This window comes from Meles meles, chromosome 1 (genome assembly GCF_922984935.1).
Source record: "Meles meles chromosome 1, mMelMel3.1 paternal haplotype, whole genome shotgun sequence".
NCBI lineage: Eukaryota > Metazoa > Chordata > Mammalia > Carnivora > Mustelidae > Meles > Meles meles.
In genome coordinates, this window is record NC_060066.1 from 34,020,009 (window position 1) to 34,044,086 (window position 24,078).

Below are 24,078 nucleotides of genomic sequence, written 5' to 3' on the forward strand. Positions count from 1 at the left end.
AAAGGGCCAGATGGTGAATATACTGGGCCTTGTGGGTCATAAGGTTTTCTCTGGCAACCTCTCAGCTGAGCCACTGTAGCATGAAAGTAACCATAGACAAAACATAAACAAATGAATTTGGGTGTGTTCCAATAAAATTTTATCAAATAAAAAATATATTTATAAAAAAAAAAAATAGCGGCCTGCTGCATTTGGTTTGTGGTCTATGGTATTCTAGCCCCTAAACTAGAGTTTTTTTCCCTTTGCTTCCCTGGTTGGTACCTCCAACTTCTACCATTTATGTCCTCCTTGAGCCCTGATGATCTGGTCTTCTTCACTCTTAAAAGCTAGTATTTAATAAGAATTAAATTAGGCAATGCGCTGAAGATGATTAGTAGATAATGCACTAAAGATAATGCATATAAACCACTTGTCATAGCACATGGCACATAGCAAGTACTAATACATATTCGAGTTCATCAGAGTAACCTGGGGCTTCTCATTGCTCCTCTCCCTATCTCTGTAAATAACAAAATACTTATCTACTCAGTTGTTCAAGCCAGGCTTTCAGAAATTCACTTTGATTCCTCTCTCCCCTTCCCCTTCTGCCAATCATCTAGTCCAACCAGATCCATCCTTATCTCTCCCTCCCCATTACTAAGGGTAGTCCAGACCACTACTACTCCCTTTTGAAAGATCACCACAAAGCTCTAGCAGTTTCTTCTTGTCTCTACTCGTTCTCCTTTTGGCACCCCTGTCACTAATCTTAGGATAAAACCCAATTTCCCAATTTCAAACATGACTTTTGAGATTCCATGCAAGTCTATCTGTTCTTCTCTATACTTCAGGCACAAGGACATAGCTCAGTTCCTTCGGCTTGCCGTACTCCCCCGAATATACTTACAGATTGTACTGTCTGATTCTTCCAAATATGAAAAGGGTCCCAAATTGCTTAGAAACAAGTTTTGGAAACCAATTCTTCAGTCAAGTTAGATCACTGATCCTTCTTTGACTCACACTTTGTTTTCCTGAACTCATCCTATAGTACTCAAGTTTCCTACTTGACAGGCATGACTCTTTGAGGTCACTGAAATGCTACTAAATCTTCAAATTCTGGCTTGAATCACAAATTTCCCAAGAAACCATTTCAAAATCCCCAGAAGGAACCTTCAGAAATCTTGCAGCACGGTGTACTTCTGATGTGTTATCTAACATATCTGCTCTAATAGATCATCAGCTTTTGAGACTGGGTCTATGATTTGTATAATTTTTCAACAGTCCGTAGTGCCTGCACAACACATTCCTTTTACTGGAAGCACAGTTAACCATATTGACTGAGTATCTTAAATTTATAGTGCTCAGAACTAGTCTGATAGTCTATTTAAAATTTTAAGAAATATTTAAGTACAATGGAGTTTTAATTGATCGTATTATATTAAAATGTTTTATTGGAAATAGACTGAGACTCAGTGGGTACTATTTTAAGAACAAAAAGCAAATCGTACCAAGAACACATAAAGAATGAGCAACCATAAAGACCAAGAAGATAAGGCAGATTAAAACTAACTGGCCTTATCTAGTTCTGTCTTTTTAAAAAGATTTATTTATTTATTTTAAAGAGAGAGAGCACAAGCAGGGGGAGAGGCAAAAGGAGAGGAAGAGAGAGAATCCTCAAGCTGACTCCCCCGCCCCACCCCGATAGCAGGACTCAACACCAGGACCCTGAGATCATGACCTGAGCAGAAAACAAGAGTCAGCCACTTAACGGACAGTGCCACCCAGACTCCCCTTACCTAGTTCCCTTATTCAAAATGAAGGAAAGAGACATAAGATTTTACTGATACACATAAATAGTCAATGTTTTAAAAGGTCAGAAAAAGGGGTGCTTGGGTGGCTCAGTGGGTTAAAGCCTCTGCCTTCGGCTCAGGTCATGATCCCAGGGTCCTGGATGGAGCCCCACATAGAGCTTTCTGCTCAGTAGGGAGCCTGCTTCCCTTCCTCTCTCTCTCTGCCTGCCTCTCTGCCTACTTGTGATCTCTACCTGTCAAATAAATAAATAAAATCCTTAAAAAAAAAAAGTCAGAAAAAAATAAGTATCTTTATATGACATCCTTATATTTTTTCCAGTATAAGTTTCTGCACATTAAGACAAATATAAAATAAATAGGCATCTAAGGAATACCATATATGATTGAAAGGATTAAAAAGAGGAATAATTCAGTATGCAAAATCTGTAAGGAAATTTTACTGAAGCTGAGATTGTATAACTCAGAAAAGAAGGTTAATTCATATCTAAATATATGAAAGATTATTTGAATATACAAAGAATGTGTATAGTCTTCAACACTAGAATATAAAACAAAAAAGATTTGACTGTAAATGGGATTAAATTCTAGAACACAATTCAAAAGAGGACCCTGTATAGTTTCAGAATTGTCCATAGTGCTGTATGATTTGGAAAACAGAATTATCGTACTTCCTTTAGGAAGAAAAAGATTTCAGTTTTCCATTTTGGTTAGAAATAAGAAATAGACTTTCAATCATAGAGTAGTATGCATGTAGTTATACAGTATGCCATCTTTCTATTGTTAGTTTCATCTACCATTTTGTTTGCAAAACACAGGTATTTTTGTTTGTGTAAAACCATTTTTTTAAGATTTATTTATTTGTTTGGGGAGGGCAGAAGCTGGGGGAGGGGTAAAAGGAGAGGAAAAGAATCTCAAGCAGACTCCTCGCAGAATGTGGAACCCTACTGAGAGGCTCCATCTTCCGACCCCGAGGTCATGACCTGAGCTGAAATCAAGAGTCACATGCTTAACCCACTGAGCCACCCAGGAGCCCCTAAAACTATTTTTATTGTCCTAATTTGGGGGAGAAAACTTTCCAACTAAGCCAAATGAACACAGATTCTTAAGTAGTCTGTATTTTTTTATTTTTAAGAAATCTGTTTCAACAAAGTAAGTAGAACTCTACCCAACTGTCACTTCCATTATGAAAATTTCACAACTGACTGGTTAGATGCAGAAAAACTCAGTCTGGCTGACAGCAAGTCAGAAACCTTTGGTCATCCATCTTCCCTTTGACATAGATATCTTTAATTCTAGTATAAAATGACGGCTGGCAGAAGGAGAAAGAAAACAAGGGGACAAGCAATTGAGAATAATTTCAAATATCAGTGGGACTGGAAGGCATGTGAGAAGAGGCTGGAGGCTGGTGGCCACTGACTTCCTACCTCTGACCACTATATTTCCTTTGGAAAGAAGGTTTTGGATGGAAGGTGTTGTAGAAATGTCTGTTATGAGCACAGCCTCCTGGGGTTCTCTGTGGTTTTCTACGATTATTCTGTGTCTTTACACCTTTCTCTGCATTTCAAGCTTCTTCCCATCAACCTCCTCCTCAGAATATGCCCCCGCCTCATCTCAGACTTCTCCGCTCTAGTCCCACTCCGATTTCCTAAGCGATTACGAAGCTTCCAGGAAAAAGCAATGAATCCTCAGATACCCGGAGAAAAAACAAAAACCACTCTTTGGACTAAAAGCTACAGAAATTACATTTTTCTGTGAATGCAAAACTTCATTGCCTAAGAGCATAACAGATCCATTTTCCCGCTATTTCAACATCAAGCGCACTTCTAAGTTAAACTAGAATCTACTGTTTCTGTCCCTCATGGCATTTATAGTATACAAATTCAGAACCTATATATATGGTTTTTAAATCTCTTTTCCAAAGGCCATTTGGCTTTCAATTGTTTTTAACAGAACATGGACACACACACACTGACCCCCTTGGGAGATTTGTGGCCCATACTCACAAAATGCAGAGATTGTTGAACAAACCGAACACGAAGACAGAAGGGCAGTGTGACATTTTCTACTAATAATGTGCAACATTTTATGCCATTCAACCACCATTTGTTGAAACTCTACGATGTGGGAAATATTTGGTAAGAGCTGGGATGGACAGAAAGATGAAGCAGACTAGATTAGTTATCAACTGTGATATATTTTCATGCCACTTGGTACTTTTCCATCAAGGCCAGCTTTGGAATTTTGACTAATTATTATTTTATTTATTTATTTTTAAGGCCTGTCTCTACCACTGGAACATAAATATCCTACAAAGAGGATCCCATTTACTACACGCCATGGACTAGAAATTCAATAAATATTTACTGAATAAAAATATAATGGTAACATGTTCTAACTAGTGGGTAAGAGTGTCAGTTTTGAAAAAATCTTTTAATAAAAAGGATTTTTCCATCTAGAGCAGCATTGGAGAAGAAAGATGGATTCTGTCTCATTGGTTTTTCATTCCACAAAGTCTGCAATACAAAATAGCTTTCAAAGCCCAAGGGGACAATGAGCCAACACGCCTACGTTTTTTTTCTAAGTTGGAAAAATGAGCTGACGTTACTCTTACTAGAATTTTACACTGTTTACCTAGGGCTCTATTAAATTTCCAACAAATACCTGCAACTGTCTCTGGAAATTTTCCTAGTAGGTAAAAGGAATAGGAATCGCTTGAAAAAAAAAATCTACTAGCCCCATTTACCTTTGCAAAATGTATGTTTCTACTCTCACGCTCAAAAACCTTAAAACATTTACTTTTAATGAAACTAAAAGACTTCTTTTCCTTAGTATGTACTTCTCAGCTTACCATTATACTCTTCATGGTTTCGTTATTTAGATTTACTAAGCCTTTACTGATTACTAGCCTGTACAATCCCTTTGGCTAGTCACATCTTAAAATTATGTCCAATTAAATTAAATAAAACCTATGGTAAATTAAAAGGAGTTCCCTGAGAATTTTTATTTTGAAGAGAAAGTTTTTTCCCTCTAATGATATGAAAAGAACTAATTATAAAAATGTACTTTTAGCAATAGTGAGGTCACATAGAGAGTACCATCTTTGGAGTGGATTTGTCCTACTATGAAACTTCTGAGTCTCAGTTTTCTGATATGTCAAATGGGAATGATGATGCAAATATCTAAGGTTGTGAAAATTAAAATGAACAAATTCATGCTCCTGTTAATGATGTCTTTAGTAATGGTAGATTATTTTCTGAATTTTATATTTTAAAAAGCTTATTTCTTGTAACAGATATGCACTCTGGTCTGATAGTGTAAACTGTGAAGATTAACATTTATGTCTATTTTACTTTACTCCCAGGAAGTATATAGTAGGATGGATGTACATGATAATTTTTATAAAACATATCTACAATATTCCTTGAATCTCCCCATCCTTTCCATCTCCTTCTACTATTATCATTTGTGGTAGGCATAATGGTCCCCAAAGATGTCCATACACTATTTTCTAGTATCTCAAAATATGTTATGTTACATGGCAAAAGGTACATTTGCAGATGTAAGGTTAGGTTAAGGTACTTTGCAGATGTAAGATGTAAAGTTAAGGACCTTAAAACAGGGATATTTATTCTGGATAATCTGAGTTGGCCCAACATAATTATATGAGTTGTTAAAAGCAGCTTTCTCTAGCTGGAGAGGGGAGGAAATGCAGCAAAATCATTACTTGGAGAGATGAGAAGCACAAGAAATATTCAACATGCCACTCTTAGTTTGAGGATGACAGGGGTCATGCGTCAAAGAAGGGACCTCAGTCCTACGAAGGTCAAGTATTGAAACCTGAATGAACTTGGAAATGGAGTCTTCCCTTCAGCCTTCAAATAAATGCCCAACCTTGATGACACTTTGGTTTTGGTCTTGTGAGACACGGAGAAGAAAAACTAGCCAAGATCACCCAAATTTCTGACAGAATGGTAAAGCTGCACTAAGTTGCTACATTTGTGGTAATTTGTTATGGCAGCAATAGAACACACTACATCGCTGATCAGCCCCTCATCATCTCTGTTCTAAACTGTCTTACTGAATTTGTCTCCTACTATTGATCTCTAGACTCTCTTACTGACACCACCTTTCTAGCTCTGATTGTCATGACCATTTCCATATCCTGCAGTAGCACCCTACTGCCAATTCTATGGCTCTGACTCCCTGGCCTGATATTAAGTTACTTATCTGGCCCCAGCCTCCATTGCCAGTCTCACCTCCCACTATGTGTCCAATCTTGCTCTGATCCTACGTAAACAACATTTCCATATCTCTGGGTCTATTATCGCCCATGTCTGAAACGTCCATTCCTGTCATCATCATCTTCACAGTTTAAACATTATCCATAATTTAAGGCTTAGATCAACTGTTCCCTTGGCATCAGGGTTGGAAGTGGTCATTTCCATGGCTACACTAACAGCAATATAATAATATTAACATCTAAACTGACGTTAGTAATGATATTAACAGTAGTAGCTGCCATTTATAAAGAACTTACATATACTAGGCACTGTTTAAGTTCTTTCACGGTGCTCATGAAATAGGGAGATAGAGTCCATTATTTTCACGGCCAAGGAAAGGGAGGTTTAGAGACATTAGATATCTTGTGCATACAGCAGAGGTGGGATTTGAACTCTAAAACTCTCAAATCTGTTTTCTCCACTCTGCTGCATTAAAGATTTTATTTATTTATTTGACAGAGAGAAAGAGATCACAAGTTGGCAGAGTCAGGCAGAGAGAGAGAAGCGGGGAAGCAGGCTCCCTGCTGAGCAGAGAGCCCGATGCGGGACTGGATCCCAGGACCCCGAGATCATGACCCACCCAGGTGCCCTCTTCTAATAGATAATAAGATCCTTCAGTAGAAGACCTAGGAGAACAGGGACTATGTTTTGTCAAGTTTTGCCTTCGACCTGAGCAGAGAGCCCGATGCGGGACTGGATCCCAGGACCCCGAGATCATGACCCACCCAGGTGCCCTCTTCTAATAGATAATAAGATCCTTCAGTAGAAGACCTAGGAGAACAGGGACTATGTTTTGTCAAGTTTTGCCTTCGACAGCACCTACCAGAATGGCTTCCTTGCAAACAGTGTACTTGATAAAAAAAAAATGTTTACTTTGTGAGATGAATAAATGTAGGGTGATGATTAAAATACCGTAAGAATTCCTCAGTAAATTTTTAGTAATTTGATTATGAGTGTAATCTCTAGTTTTAGGAAAGGATAATACAAGATAATTTGCTTTTGTAGATGTAAATGGATAGTTCCTTAACAATTGCTTTCAAGAGTTCTATTTATTCTTTCTATAAATAATAAAAACAAAATACTAGAATATGAGATATTAAGAAATATCTGACATATATTTATGTGATCATTTATTTAAAACCTCACCGTGCCAGTTTAACATACTGAGGAACACATTTTTAAGTTACCTTATCTATAACAAAGATGAGTTGTGCATTCATTCATTGTAACAAATCCTGAGTATTTAGTAGACATCAACTATAACTGTAGGTACCACAGATATGAAAATGAATGGGCTATAGTTCCTCCCCTCAAGGAATTTATAGGCCTAATGGGATTCAGAAAAATACAAATATGTAATAATAACAATACATACAGAGGTAACCCTTAAAAATCTGAAAAGAGGCTGATATGTTTTTTATTATAAAAAGTTTTTTCAACTCAACAACAACAATGCAAAATAACCCAGTTAAGAAATGGATTTCAAAAGACTTGAATAGAAATTTCTCCAAAGAAGATATACAAATGGTCAATAAGCATATGAAAAGATGCTCAAGATCACTAATTATTAGGGAAATGCAAATTTAAACTACAATGAAATGCCACCTCACCCTTAGGATGGCTATTATAAAAACATTACAAGTGTTGGCAAGGATGTAGAGAAAGCGGATTCTTGTGTACTGCTGGTGGGAATGTCAAACGGGACAGCTGCTATGGAAACCAGTATGGCAATTCCTCAAATAATTAAAAATAAAATTACCATATGACCCAGCAGTTCCACTGTGGGTATATGCCCCAAAGATGTGAAAGCAGGATCTTGAAGAGATATTTGTACACCCATGTTCTTCACAGCAGCATTATTCACAATTGCTAAAAGGTGGAAACCACACAAATGTCCATTGACAGATGAACAGATAAGCAAAACGTGGTACATCTATACCATGAAATGTTATTCAGCCTTAGAAAGGAAAGAAATTCCAACACACGCTTACAGCATGAGTGAATCTTACGGACATTATGGTAAGCGAAGTAACTAAGTCACAAAAGGACAAATACTGTATGATTCTACTTATATCAGGTACCCAGATTAGTCAAATTCAGAGACAGAAGATAGAGTGGTCAGAAGCTGGAGGAAAGGGCAAATGGGGAGGGTTTGATGGGTACAGAGTTACCCTTTGCAAGATAAAAAGCTTTCTGGAGATGGATGGATGTGAAGGTAGTTACTGTCACTGCACTGTGCAATTGAAAAATGGTTAAGGAAGGGGTGCCTGGGTGGCTTAGTTGGTTAAGCAACTGCCTTCGACTCAGGTCATGATCCTGGAGTCCCAGGATCGAGTCCCATATCAGGCTCCCTGCTTGGTGGGGAGTCTGCTTCTCCCTCTGACCCTCCCCCCTTTCATGCTCTCTCTCTCATTCTCTCTCAAATAAATAAATAAAATCTTAAAAAAAAAAGAAAATGGTTAAGGTAGTAAATTTTATGTTTTGTACATTTTATCACAATTAAAGAAATAAAAATGAGTCTTCTTTTTAGAACAAATAGTGTAAAATTCAATCCAAATCTAAGAAATGTTAAATTAATTTCCATTACCAGTAAAGCTATCTTTCTTAGCTACTTGCTCATCCCAGTTTGCTATAGAAACAGTTTACTACAATTCATAATATGTGGTGACTAACATAATATAATTTAAAAAATCCATAAGATGTTTATAATAGTTTTCACTTACGCAAAATATTCTGTCTACCTTATCTGGTATATTTAAACCACTTGAACTTAGTACAAATAGTGGCATGACTATCAATACTTTTAATTAATTGTGGCTGATAGTATTGTAACTGCGAAAACATTATTTCAAAAGTGAGGAATAGACCTACACATAGGGTTCAATGCACATTCTTTGTGAGAATCCTTAACATGCTATATCCTGCAGCGTTAATTTGAGATTTCTTTAAAATTTATTTATGTGCTTATATGCCATTGTCTACAGCTCCATCACAAAACTGATACTGGAAAACGGGAGGCTGGGGAATACGGTCTAGGAAGTGCTGAGGAGAAAGGAGAAGTGGGATTGGTGGGCATACCAATAGTTTGGAAGATTATAATGCACATCACTTCAGACGTTCTTCCCGAGAATATAAAGTCGTGCTTTATCATTAGGAATAATGATTTGCATTAATAATGATTTGCACTCTATCTACTTCATCAGTGGCTGATGAAAAGCTGAAATAGGAAAAGCAATTTCAGATCTACCTTGTTTGCCCCATTGCAATATTAGAATTACACTCAATCCACAGTTTTACTGCAGTGATCTTCTCAAGCCACTTGGCTGCTTTCTGGTGGTTCACTAAACTAACGGCTCCAGAAAGGCACACGGCACTGATCATCTGACAACCAGACCAACCAAGAACACAAGGGGGTAAGTATGTCCTAAATATTAACAACGCTTAATTTCTTCTTCGTCTTTTAGGTTAAAAAATAAAAATAAGTTCTATCAGTTTCTTTCCTTTTCCCCAGGGAACTTAATCATGCATCCCAAAAAGTACATGAGCTTTTCACTGAAGATCATTACATCTGAAACTATACCAGACATGGAGAAAGACACATAAAATAAGAAAAAACAGGCTAGCCAGAAAACAGAGAAATAAATAAATGATGGTAGTTACTAAGTGTTATCATTAGAGTAAATATAAAGTCCTGTGTCAGCTTAGAAATCACAAGATGAAAAGGAGAGAGCATAGATTCCTGAGTGACCACAGGTCATAACAACTGATCTCCACTTTAAGCTCTGAATCCAACATCTTCAACCTGCTCAGTCATTCCCACAAGGATCCCATCTGTCATCAGAAGAGCAAAACTCTTTTTTTACTTAATTTCCCCCAAGCTACAGTCCTATTTCTTTTTTTTTTTCCTAAGATTTTTATGTGTTTATTAAGAGCAAGAGAGCACAAGCAGGGGGAGCAGCAGAGGGAGAGGGAGAAAGCAGGCTCCCCGAGAACAGGGAGCCCCATGCAGGACTTGATCCCCTGACCCTGAGACCATGACCTGAGCTGAAGGCAGATGATTAACCAACTGAGCCCCCCAAACACCCTGCTACAGTCTTATTTCTATATTTCCTTTTTTATCAAAATGCTGGAAAGAGCTGTTTCCATCTATACTGTCCCACTCAATAGTCACCAGTCACACGTGCCTATTTACATTGATGTTAATTAAATCAAAATTGCAAAAAAATGGAAAATCAGTTTCTCAGTCATAGTAGCACATTTCAAATGCTCAATAGCTATGTGTGGCTATTGCTACCATACCATATTGGGTAGCACAGTTGCTACACAGAAAATTGCCCACATTGCCAAGAATTCTATCGGACAGTGCCGGTGTAGACCACACTAGAGTAAGAGTGAAGTCTCTAGGTTCATAGCGCCTGGATCCAAATCGCAACGTGTACCCTCATTACTTGAGTATACTTGGGACAGTTATTCCCCTCTGCTCACTTTGGTTTTCTCATCTGTACAATGAGGATAGTAGTAATTATTTCCTGCTTCAAGCACGTTATTGGGAGGTTTAAACGATTTACATGTGAAGTGCTTAGAATAGTGCCTGCACACAAAAGTGTTCAATAAGTATCAGATATTCTTATTTGGATATTCTTCTCACTGACTCTACCTTACCTCCCATTTCCCTCTTGCACCAAAATAAGGCCTTGTCCACCATTGCAAGGTTTGTTACCAAACTCCCCATCTTGCCAAGTCCATGGTCAGTTCTCAGTCTTCCATCTTACTTGACCTTCCATCTTACTTGTCAGAAGCACTTGACACACTGATCATCTTTCTTAAAATATTTCCTTCATCTGGTGACCAAGATCCCATATTCTTTCCTTCTCTTCTCGTTCTCTCTCTCTTTTTAATGGCTGCTCTTCCTTGAGCCTTCTTTGATGAATTCTCTTCTGATTTTCCAATGTTGGAGTATCCCTGAGCTCACCCTTTAGTTTTCTTCTTGCCTAGAGTTACCTTAAGTAATTGTATCTAGTGCTGTGGCTTTAAATACTACCTGTGATCGTTCCCACATTACATCCTTAGTCTTGACTTACTAGGCTCTGGACTCATATCCAACTAACCATGTAACAACTCACTTACATGTCTAGACAGGCATCTCAAATTCAACATGTCTAAACTAGAGCTCTTGATTCCCCTGTGAGCCTGAATTGACTATTGATAGCTTAAACCTACAAAATGATTTTAACTTTTCAAAGCATTTTCTTATGCATTTTAAAATATTATCTTTAAAAAAGCCTTGTTAGATTTGTCAGATGAACATTCTATGACTCAGGTACGTCAGGTAAGTTTTTAAAGAGGTTATAGTTGATTATCTTATACAACTCAAAGTTAGCAATGGAAACCAAGTGTCCTTGTTATTTCCATGTGTTTCTGCTAAGTCATATCTAATCTTTAGAAATGGTGACATTAAAGGTGAGTTTCCAATTAACAGGCAAAGCAGCACACCAAACAGCACAGCAGAAGACAGCTATGACTTAGCGGCCATGCGTACTGTCCAACATACCTTCATAAATGGTTTCTCTTTTGACAGTTATTGTTTACATATGATTGCGATGATATCATCCGGAATAATTTCACTATCTTTTAGAAAGATCCCATTTTGCTGAGTATTCTACTCTTTAGAAGGCAAGTAAACAGTCTTGTCTGAAAACCCATTCTGGTTATAGTGATATTTATTTTTACGATGATAAATACCATCTTTGTTCTCCATGTGTCCGGCACATAGTAGGTGCTCAATATTTATCCAAAAACTCTGAACCAGTGGAAACAATTACTTAGTTTAACACCACGTATTCTCTAACTTATATAAAGTTATGAATATCTGTTTTAGGTTTAGGTTCTGTATTTTTTTCATTTCTAGGCTTTATTTTTAGAACAGTTTTCAGGTTATAGGTATTTGTAAGTTTTAAGGGGAAAAGATGCAATGAAGTTCTAACTGCTAGAGATATATAAAAAAGACCTCAATTTCAAAAAGCCACCATCTATCATGTAATGTAGCTAATTATGTATAAATATTAGCAATTTAAAAAATCATTGAAATATATTCTCTATGTCCATAAATTAAATTTTTACTTGTATATTAAAATGTAAAATAACATTTTAAAGCACCAAATAAAAAATTCCTGTCAATAGCTACATTGAACATAGTGACTTACAACCACGATATAAGGAAAACCATCAAATAACTATTTCAATATGCTATTATTATATAAGGCTCAGATTCCAGAATTGCTGTTATAATTATATAAAATCAAGAGTAGCCGGGTCCAGGAATTTAATGTATCCTTAAATTCTTTTGGATTGCAGATTTTTGTCCTGATTTCTGTGTAGAGGAACCCTAGTAATTCAAACATAAATGAGATTTCACCCATTTGCCTATAATTTATTTGCTGTAAAGAGAAACACCATATTACATGCTTTTGTTTGTTTGTTAAGTAGAAGATATGTTATTATTTCCAAGATACCAGGGATTTAATGTTTAATTATCAACAACCATTTGAAAAGCCATTGCTTTGACTCACAAATTTCTTAATTGCTAGCTGTGGCTTTTCTGAGCAGGAGTAGGAGCGCTGTATCTAATTTATTTTTGCAGATGTGATTCAGAAACTGAATTTTAAAGTAGCAAAGCTCTGAATATCTTCACTATCAGCAGAAAATTTCTCCATCCCTGCTGCTGGAGAATATTGCTGCTTGAAGTTTTCACAGTTTACACAGTTTTCAAGTACTGCAGTAAGAAAATTGAAACTACTGGTAAATGCTGCTTACAACCTGAAAAAGAAGTTAGGTCATCAGCAATAAAAGATCTATATGATTCACACAAAAGATGAGGTGTCATCTTCATCACGGTAACTTGCTGAGAATGAAAATTAATTTGGCTGATTCCCTCTTGAGGAACCTAAGAAAAGCAAGTATTTCACAGAGCAGATCATCTTTGCAAAGGGTCAGTCACTGGCAATCCAGGTCCCACAGCTTAACTCCTCCCTGAGGAGGAAAGACATTTTGTGCCTCTCAAGAACAGGGGCCAGGGTTCGCTTCAAAGAAGGCACTGGAAAACAAAGTTATTGCTTTATGTTCAGAAAGGTTAACAGGTTTAAAAGGCCCCTTATCTCTCTGGAACGTGTCATCTTCCACTAATGACTGCAAGATAATGAGCAGGAGAAAAGAATATGTACTTTAATGGACAACTCATATACGAAGTCAAAAGTAACATAAAAATGCCTACCCGTTTGGCTGAGCTGAGAAGCACTGCGACTTTTCCGGGAGAGGCCAACAATAGCTACCATTTTGGCCCCAATGCTAGAGCGCCGCTTTTTGCTGCCGGTGCCCAGCGCCCCCACCGCCGTGTCCGACTGGCTGCCGTCCGTCTTCTCCAGCGAGCACATGTCTCCACTGATGCTGGTGCTTTTGGTCATGTTCTTGCCGGAGATGCCCATTTGTCTGCTTTGCATTTTGGATGTAAAGACACTGTAGACCGATGGATCGTTAAAAGGGAGGGCAAGAGTGAAAAGGAAAAGACAGAAAATGTATTTTAGATGAAACGTCTGGAGTCTAACTAAATGATATCATTTATGGGACCTATTTTTAGGGTTTAACCATTTTCAGGTACCACGGTCTTGAACGGGCGTTACGATTCAGGGTCAAGCTCACGCAACTATGGAAACTAATAATCATGATTTCATTTCCGCTGTCACAGAAGGCCCCAGTTTGCAGGGCCACGGAGGGAAAAATAAATATTCACAAAAATCAGAGGGCTTATTTAAAACAATATACTGTCCAGCAAGGGCAAGTATGCTGTAGAGGAAGCTGTACAGCAAAGGAGGACATTTCCAAAAGCATTCTTCTCCAGTCTGCTTTCCTATTGCCTTCAAAAAGAAATGACATGAGTGGGAAAATTCTTCAAAAAAAATAACAAAAATAACAGCATCCACTGCTAAAAGTGGCCCTTCAACATAAGTTCTTCTCTTTCTCATAAGCTTTATGAGTTATCTAATAATGGTTAAATTTTCTAACAGAGATTGATGTTTTCATTAGTTTTGAATTAAAAATAAGTTATTTCACCTAACAGAATTTCATATTTATTTGCTTTCTATTCTCCAAAAATAAAGAAAAGGAAGATTTCCCTCTTGCATTCATTTGAAAGAAGGAAACCTCATTATCAGACCTCCAGGCAATACTGTCAGAAAGCAATCAATGTCTCAATGAAGCATGTGAGCTGATTAACGATTACTGATTACTGGTGATGATTACTGATTAGCTGCTTACTCCCATTGGCAGTGTTAGCCCTGATTCCTGATTACTCCTGTTGGCGGTAGTCAGTAGACTAACACTGCCAATGGGAGTAACTAAAGACAGGACCCTTGATTTTTCTGTGATCATTGGAATGTGGTGGGAAGTAGTACAGGGGTTTGAAGAATCTGGAAGCAGGCTATCCAACTGCACCCCCAAACCTGACAGAATGTGAAGGAAGTGGCCTGTGTTGCAGGAATGGGAAGATTTCTTTGCATATCATTCTGACTCAGGATTAGAGTAATAACTACTGCTTTAATTTGGTTTTGATAGTATGAGTGAATAACGTAATTATAGCAGCAAAAGAAAAAATCAAGAAACATTAGAAATATATTTTTTTCATAAAGATTTTATGTATTTATTTGAGAGAGAGAGAGAGAGCCTGGGCAGCGCGGAGGTGAGGCGGAGGCAGAAGCAGACTTCCTGCTCAGCAGGGAGCCCTGATGTGAGGCTCCACCTCAGGACCCTGAGATCAGGACCCAAGCCTCTGCAGATGCTTAAGCGATTGAGCCACACAGGAGCCCTAGAAATATCTTTATATGTCATTTAAAGAATGAGAATTAGAAAACTGACCTATTGAGAAAAGCTCTTATTTCCAATTCAATTTCTTGGGCTTCCTAAAAAAAAAAAAATTTTTTTTTTCCTCTATCGTAGAGTAAAATCTGCTAAAAGGCCAGGACCACATGTTAATTTTGTGTATATTTTCTTCAAGTATTTCAGAGGAGAAAGGCCTAGTGTAACACTGTTTTAAAAATACAGTAAACTAGGGGCGCCTGGGTGGCTCAGACAGGTAAGCGTCTACCTTCAACTCAGGTCACTATCTCAGGGTCCTGGGATCAAGCCCTGCATTGGGCTCCCTATTCAGTGGGGAGCCTGCTTCTTCCTCCTCCCTCTGCTGCTCCCCTGGCTTGTGCTTTCACATACTCTTTTTCTCTGTCAAATAAATTTAAAAAAAAATCTTAAAAAAAACATAGTAAACTGTACTATTTTACTCCTCACATTAGTTTAAGAAGAAATGAGGCATACATTGGCCAAAAGAGAGAACAGTGTATATGTTTCTATAATACCCCAAATTAATCATTTTTCAAGCTTGTTTGATTTTGCTATTCTTTAATAAACAACAATAGAATAAAACAGAGTTTGGGAGGTGAAAAGATATGGGCTGGACTCCCAGTTTTGCTGTTACTTAACTGCCTGCCTTAGAAGAGTTAATTGCTCTACTCTGAGCTTCAGATTCCTCATTTATAACATGAGAATACTCTATTTTCTCTTCTTCTTTTAAAGAACAGAGATAATATCTCTAAAGTAAAAATTTAATAAATTGAAATCATAATAATTTCTATTAAGGAATATGGGCAACAGATAGAATAAGGCTAAAGCCCTTCAACACGTGCCATATAAACACTTAACAGCACCAGTAGAAATTATATTTATAGTTATAAATTTATAAACTTTTGAAATTAAAATGTCTACATCTCTTTAGGATAGCCAGCGTTAACACAATGGACAGCAGACTGCACGAAGAGTCAGGAAATCCGGGTTTGATCTTTGGCTAACTCGTCTGGGAGAATTAGCCTTTTCTGAAACTTAATTTTCTCAATAGATGAGAAGATGTAAGTAAAGCACTAAATGGAATGCCAGCCACGTAAGATCTCTAAAAATTAGTCTCCCCACCTTCTCATTATCACCACTGCTGCCATTGTCCATTCAGCAGCCATTAAACATCTTAAACTGGAGTTTCTGCAAGGTCCCCTCTAACTATGATATGCTTTGCTGCTTGTGATTTTTCTTATCCCATGGATTCTGGGCAAATAAACACAGAAATGCAACGTACAATTTTCACTGTATGTTGTCATCAGAAAAGCCTAGAAAAGTTAAAGTTTAGTTGAAACTACAACTTTCAAAAGAATAACGTGCTCCATATAACATGTCAGAAAAACCCAGTACTCCTTTCATGGAGGTATATTTCCCTCAAATACATGCTTTTCGAAAACAGCCTCTTGGGGCATCTGGGTGGCTCAGTGGGTTAAAGCCTCTGCCTTCAGCTCAGGTCATGATTCCAAGGTTCTGGGATCAAGCCCTGCATTGGGCTCTCTGCTCAGCAGGGAGCCTGCTTCCCTTCCTCTCTCTGCCTGCCTCTCTGCCTACTGTGATCTCTGTCTGTCAAATAAATAAATAAAATCTTAAAAAAAAAAACAAAAACAGCCTCTTAAGTTATTCCCACCCAAGGAAGAGAAAAACATACTCACACAATATTGCTTAATGTATCCTTATGATTTTTGCATTTTACTATTCATGGTTGGCTATTAAAGCCATAAAGAACTCATCCAAAATTAAGCAGGATACAATAAAATACTAACTGTAACTGATAAATCAGTTTGTAGATAAATATTTTAATGACATTTTGGTTTTACAGAAGTATATTCTCTTCAGCCTAACAACTTGGATAATGCATTATCTGCATTAAAAATTTTGTAAGATGGATCTACTCTTCATCTTCTAGAACCTTCGAGATCACTAGGGATGAGTTTTGAATAGCTACCCTCCAGTGCTGTGTTTTGACAAGAGGGAGACTGAGGCTAGAGTATTGCTACCGGTTTCCTTGACTTTTCCTGATCTTCATCACTTAAAACTATAAGCAAACAATGTTGTAAGCAAACAAGCTATTAACCAAAATTTTTAAAGCTTTATGACTCCGGATTCATGAAATACTTTTCAGTAAAAAAATCTGTAAACATGGGTGATCATTTGGAATGCTCAAGGTGATTAAGAAAACACAGATCCATTACATTGTCAATTACAAAAGAGAGTGTTTCTAAGGGTCTGGTAAATTTCCAGTGCAGGTGATGCAGTCTCAGTGATGGACTTCTGAAGGGCGATCTGGCAATATGCATCAAAAGCCTTTAAAAAAGCCCAGAGGAGCTTTTAACCTCTCTATTCTACTCTCAGGTATATCCTAAAGGAAAATTTAGCAATGTGTACAAATTTAGCAATAGCATTTACTGCAGAATTGATTATAATAACAATACACTCATACACACAAGAGAAAACCTCATAAATGTCCAATAGTTGAGGGTGTTTGAATCAGTTATGTTCATCAATAAAGTAGACTATACCTTTGAAAATAATATTGTAAATAAGTATTTATTGACAAAAAATGTCCTTGATGGGGGGGGGGGCAGACGCAGATATTTGCAGCCTAGTTTTGGCTGGCTATCATACCAAATATGGATTTACCTTACTGATAGGGAACACAGATAAATTCAAACCCTGGAGGTTATCCATTCTTTCATTTATCTATCTATCATCTATTCTTGCTAAACTAGGTAGTTGGAGAAACCTGGATTTGTGAAATGATCTACCATTTCCCTCCACAAGGGGCAAATAAATAGAATATGAAAAAATAAAAGTATATGTTCAGAATGTTTCTGTTCTTATGGGGAAAAAGTATAAATGTACACAGCAAAAGATCTAGAAGGATATACTGTGCACAGTGCACTAAAAATAGCTTTAATTTTCTCTGATTGGTAATTACAGTTTTTAAAAGTGTTCTTTTTTTTCAATTTCCCCCCAACATACATGGCAATAAGAAAAAAAATTAAAACAAATGAAAAGAGCAATCAAGGACTAACATACCTTTTTCTTTTAGGTAGTTCAAGTTATTCAATCCACATAGCTCATTCCGAGGGCTAAAGGGATAGCAGGGCTTTCAAGCTAATCCTAAGAGATTACCGTACAATAATATTGGATATTGATATAGGATGCTCAGTTCTAGAAAGAGTTACAGCCATTTCTACATATATAAATATCATTTTCATCTTTTTTAATTTTTGACTTTAGAAAAACAATGAAAAACTTTATACATTTAGTACTCTAAATTATACATATAGTACTAAATTATACATTTAGTACTCTAAATATTACTTTCAGTAATATATGTGAAATTTAGTACTCTTAGCATGTAAAAACTGAGTTTCCTATACTAATTCTTTGATTTCTGGAAATGACACAAATTTAAAATCCAGTATTTTTAGTATTACTGAAGTATGATTTATAAATGCATTCAATTAATATACCATAATTTATTAGTATAGTATCTGAATGTATTGGAGGGGATATGTGTGCTTGTCTACTCCACAAAGTTGATATCCAGAGGTAGGGAGGAATAATGAGCTAATTAACAAAGTATTGTTAGCCAAAAATATCTGCCTTGACGAGAGCCGCTAGTCACAGAGTTGTGTTGACGGTTCAGGTCTTGGGTCTCAGGGAAGGAAGAAGTCTCAGGGCCTCAGTGTCAACAGAGCAGATCGTTGCTTACTTCGAATAGTTCTAATACTTCTTGTCCATGCCTAAAGTTCTGCTTTATTAGATTTCTTTATTAAAAAAAGATTTTATTTATTATTTTGACAGAGAGAGAGAGAGAGAGTGATTACAGGAACACAAGCAGGGGGAGTGGGAGAAGGAGAAACAGGCTTCCTGCTGCTTCCCAATGTGGGTTTGATCCCAGGACCCTGGGATCATGGCCTGAGCCAAAGGCAGATGCTTAACAACTGAGCCACCCAGGTACCCCTAAAGATTTCTTGAAAACAAAACAAGATATTCTTTAATGAAAAAAAAAAAAATTCTTAGTTTGAGGCTTGATCCTTTTTCACATGTCACTACCACGAGGATTTGATCATTCATTTAAAAGATATTTATTTTGTACCTACTACATGGCAGTTCTTGGAGTCAGAAGTACAGCAGAGGAGGAGAGAATGTCCCTGTTTTCATGGAGCTTTCATTCAAATCATCATGGGGAAAGACAATAAACAAGAAAATAAAGGCCAATTTCAGGTGGTGATATGTGATCTGAAGAAAATAAGGTAGAATAAAATGATTATGGGGACTGGAAAGTTTGGGGGAAGGGCAACATTATCATGGTCAAGGAATGCCTCTCTGAAGAGCAGACAACTGAGCTGAGTCCTGAATGATGAAGCCAGTCATGCTAAGGAAGGGCACCAAGAGGGGAGCAAGTGCAAATATCCTGAGGCCAAAACAAGCTTGGTTGTTAGAGGGAACTTATGGAACCAGTGTTAATTGAATGAGGTGAAGGTGGGGAAACTGACATAAGATGAGGTCAAGAGAGAAGAGGACCTGGAATTGTTGGGATCAATGTATGTCCTGTCCTACCTACCCTTATTGAACTATTCAGATATTATATTATCTAGTCTATTCAGATATTGTATCAGAGTGACCCTAAGTCTGTGCGGACATACACTGCACAGGGGGTGGCACCAAGAAACCTGGGCTCCAGACCAATATTTTGTCTCTAAATGTACCATTAAAGGCCATTTTGAAGAGAACATGACTATCTTCTATAAATAGTGGCAAATTTATGAAGGCTTAGATCATCAAAGGTCTCAGGAATATTCATTTACTAACTGAAAATTCCCAAATTTATTTAAACTCTTAAGTCTACCTATATATTAATCCTTCACAGTTCCTTAATTTTATACGTTCTCCACCAAATTGATGAGTAACATATCTTTACCACCACCACTTTGAGAATGAAGAAACTTACTTTAAGAAAAAAATTTAGGGGCGCCTGGGTGGCTCAGTGGGTTAAAGCCTCTGGCTTTCGCTCAGGTCATAATCCCAGGGTCCTGGGATCGAGCCCCGCATCGGGCTCTCTGCTTGGCAGGGAGCCTGCTTCCTCCTCTCTCTCTCTCTGCCTGCCTCTCTCCCTACTTGTGATCTCTATCTGTCAAATAAATAAATAAAATCTTTAAAAAAAAAAAAAAAGAAAAAAATTTAAATGTAATACTTTACAGATTTAAGTCTATGTTCCTGTCACACAGTGATCATGGTTTCTAATAATTTATTTTGCTCATCCTCATATGATCATTTTTCAATATCTTTTATTAAGTTAGCTGTGTTCTATCTTCCTTAAAAAATTAAACACAAAAACTACACTTAGAGTACATATATTTCCATCACGCCACTTGCCTTCACTATTGATTAAGATAACAATTTATAAAGAAACTTTATACAAGAATTACGATTGTAAAATGTTTTCATTATAACATGTATCTTATAAAACCTACTCCTCTTCTCTGACTTCAGCTTCTTCTTTATAAGGTCCTCAGTGCCAAGAGCCAATTTATATTTTGTTTCTTTTTCTCCTTGAATTTTTAGGCCTGCACACATTTCTGGATTCAGCTAATTTACATACAGTACACGTTCTTGCTGCTAACTAATTGATTCCATTAGCAAATATTTACTGTGTTACACCCACTTGGTGTTAGGTCCTAAAGGAGCAAGTGGGGACTGAAACAATGTCTGAGCTCCATCTTCCTGCTCCGTGGGGCCAGATCTGATAGGAAGAGAACTTTTTACTCTGCACACAACAGGAGAATTTTCTCTAAGTGGTTTGTTCAAAACAAGTGTCTTTCTAACAATCTAACCAGGGGAACACCTTTTTCTAATTAGTGCTAAGGCTCCATTTAGCCTAGAGTATGGTTGGCACGGCAGTGAATAAAAACAATGAATGAGGTACAGTCATTATTTAAGAAGCATATAGTTTAAAATGCAAGTAAGACGAGAAATGCTTATGCAAATTAGTTTTTAAAATGTTGTAAGTATTAGAGAAAATCTTGCAGTACTAGTAGATTTCATTAGAGGGAAAGATACCATTAAAAATCAGAGTTCTGGGGTGACTGAGTGGCTCAGTGGGTTAAGCCTCTGCCTTCAGCTCAGGTCATGATCTCAGGGTCCTGGGATCGAGTCCCACACTGGGCTCTCTGCTAGGCAGGGAGCCTGCTTCCTCCTCTCTCTCTCTGCCTGCCTCTCTGCCTACTTCTGATATGTCAAACAAATTAAAAAAAAAAAAAAAATTAAAAAAAAAATCAGAGTTCTGGAAAGTTTCATGAACCTGGGTCTTGAATACTGGGTAAAAGTGATCACATGTAGATAGAAAGAAAAAATACTAAAGAGAAGAGAATATTATGCATTAAATGCAGAAAGAACATGCCATGTTTTGGGGATGAGTAGTGCAGTTTGGCTGAAGTAGAAGATGTTATGGGCTAAGAGTAGCAGAGGTTAACGGATTCCTGCAAAAAAGAGTCACTGAAGCTGATGGTGCTAGAGAGTAACACACAAATGATAAATAAGGAAGATTATATAACATAGTGGGGGGAGTCATTAGGCTGTTTACAATATCCTGTTCTCCTCCTTGCAGGTAGGGGCAAGGTAAAGTTATCATCTTTCCTTATTCCATCGAGGCTAGAAGTGATCTTTTGACTTGTTTTGACAAGTGAAATGTTAGTGGAAATGAGTCATGTTGCTTCTGGGAGCATGCATTTAATTGATGGTGATGAACTCCAACTTGTCTTTCCCTCTGCCAGAGGAAGACGGGGGTCCACTATCAGAGCCTGAGTGACCACAGTGGGAAGAAACAACTCGTGTTGGTTCATGTCACTAGGAATCAGGGTTGTTTATCATAACAGCACAATCTCATCTGTTTTTGACTAACAAAGAGGATGGAATAAAGGAGACTGGCTACAGGAAAATCAGTTAAGAGTTTATAGGAATAATCTGGGGGAACGATAGAAAAACTCAGGCTCCTATATTGCTCTTACTAATAAAAAGCAAAGACTAATATCTAAGTTATTTGGAAAGAACCATCTGTATAGCTTAGTATCTGCATCTGGGAATAAGGTAGAATAAGAGCTCAAATTAGTAAGCATTTACTAAACGTCAACGGCTACTCTAAGTGCTTTATATGAATGCACTCACAACTTTTTTGGAAGAGAAAACAACACCCTTAAAGAGCTTAATGTTTGCCTGCGTACTGATGGTTTAGGAAGTGATCACCACAGAACCAATGGAATTTTCGGATGGAGAGGTTCAATGGGAGGAAGCTGCACACTTAGGACAAGGGCCCAAGGGAAAAGTCAGGGCTAAAAAGATGGAGTGAATAAATATTAGTTGAACGGGAGAGGAGAGAAGAAGTTAGGAGGCAGCTTACATAGGGAAGCCAAATGTATCAAGACAGAAATGACAATGTTTGAGAAGATATTCTGCAGAATACCCTCCGAGGTTAGGAAGCAAAGGCGTGACAGAGGAATAGAGACACATTCTCAGAAATAAGAAAAACAGAATAGGGTCAAATCCCATGAAAGACAAGAGAAGGATGAGTTCACAAATGTTGAGGTGGTCAAGTGATGCAAAGAATTCATTAGTAGGACCATTAAGAAAGCTCTAGATTTGGAACTTTCGAGGACACAACTGGCCTTTAAGAAAGCAGCTACTGAAATAGAGATCAAATTCAGTTTCCAAGAAGTTGCCAAAGGAACCTGATGGAATGGAGAGGAAGCTGTTAAGGTGGAGACTACGTTGGACAGATTTGCAATTGAAGAGAAAGAAAGAAATGGTAAACTCACCGGGGTATCCAAATAGCACCATTTGGAAAACAAGGATTACTATATATTACTTTTTTTAAAGGCAAAATCAGAAGAACTTGAGGAGAAAGATTAAAAAGTCAAAAATTGATACAAAATATTTCTTCAAAATGGAGAAATATATGAGTTTAAGAACTCAAGCGAAAAAGTTTGATGTAGCACATTAAACTTCTTTGTTTCTTTGCTCAGGGGCCTCCTTTTCCTAACCCAGCACGTGAGGAGGCTAGAGATCGTTAATAGACTTTAACCTCCATATTTTTATGACTTTAATACCTCTGCTAATCTGGTTTTAAAAATTCCTTTCAAATTTTCATGATTCCTTTACTCTTTCTTTTTAATTCAGCTATTGTTCCTCCCAATTATCCTTAGTATATGATTTTTTTTTTCCTTAGTATATGATTTTTAAGCAATAACATCTTCCTCTTCATAAGTGTTCGGGATAAACTCCACAATTCTAATCCAGCAATTCACTGTGTATAGCATCCCCTTAAATTGTTCTATTGTTTCATCTCTACTTTTCAGCTAACACAATTACTTCTATATGTAAATATTTCAGGCAGGAATAGACTTCCCCCTAATTCACTTTCATTTCAGCTTCTTCTGATTTTAATAGATTTGTCCCATCTATAAAAAGGTCCATGACAAATATCAGAAGGTATCCTCACTGGCTTATAACCCCAAGCATCAATTTACATTTTTCACCATTCTTATCAGTATCAAAGGATACTGATAATTACAATTAAAATTAAAATTAAATTAAAAAATAATTTAAAAATTAAAAAAATAGGCTGAGGGCTTTGATTTATTCTTGCTAATTGTCCAGCTCTATAAGTGTACTAACTTTGCAGAGTATTGAACAAATGATGACTATTCCACACTAGTGAAGTGATTACACGACATAAAAACTCACATTATGTTTCTAAAATTAATATTGAAAGCTGAACCATAATATGAAAATATTCTTGGACTATAACTTACCCACATCAAATCATACATTATGAAATTATTCCTGGACATTAATTTTAACCCATATAAAATGACTAGATGTTGTGCTTCAAAATGTATACAAATGTATGAATGGCTATATAGTAAGAATAGTAATTCTCCAGGCTATAAAGTACAAAACATATTAGTCCCATATTTTGAAAAATATTGGATACTTTAATTTTTTGAAAACTTGATTACAAATCAAATCCAAATTTTAACTATTTCTCTACTTTGTATAATCACGTTGCATGC

General features: G+C 37.0%; 1 protein-coding gene across 33 annotated transcripts in view; it reads right to left on the reverse strand.

Moving 5' to 3' along the window:
• The window catches only part of RIMS2 (regulating synaptic membrane exocytosis 2), a 598,763-nt gene that overhangs the window by 69,816 nt on the left and 504,869 nt on the right, over window positions 1–24,078 (reverse strand). For 18 of the 33 annotated variants that reach the window (XM_046014271.1, XM_046014287.1, XM_046014419.1 and 15 more), the window contains one exon: window positions 13,338–13,579. The exons of the other annotated variants lie outside the window; for them this stretch is intronic. In XM_046014271.1, the coding sequence (XP_045870227.1) occupies window positions 13,338–13,579 (242 nt within the window). The remainder of the gene's footprint in view (window positions 1–13,337; window positions 13,580–24,078) is intronic. 33 annotated transcript variants of the gene reach the window in all.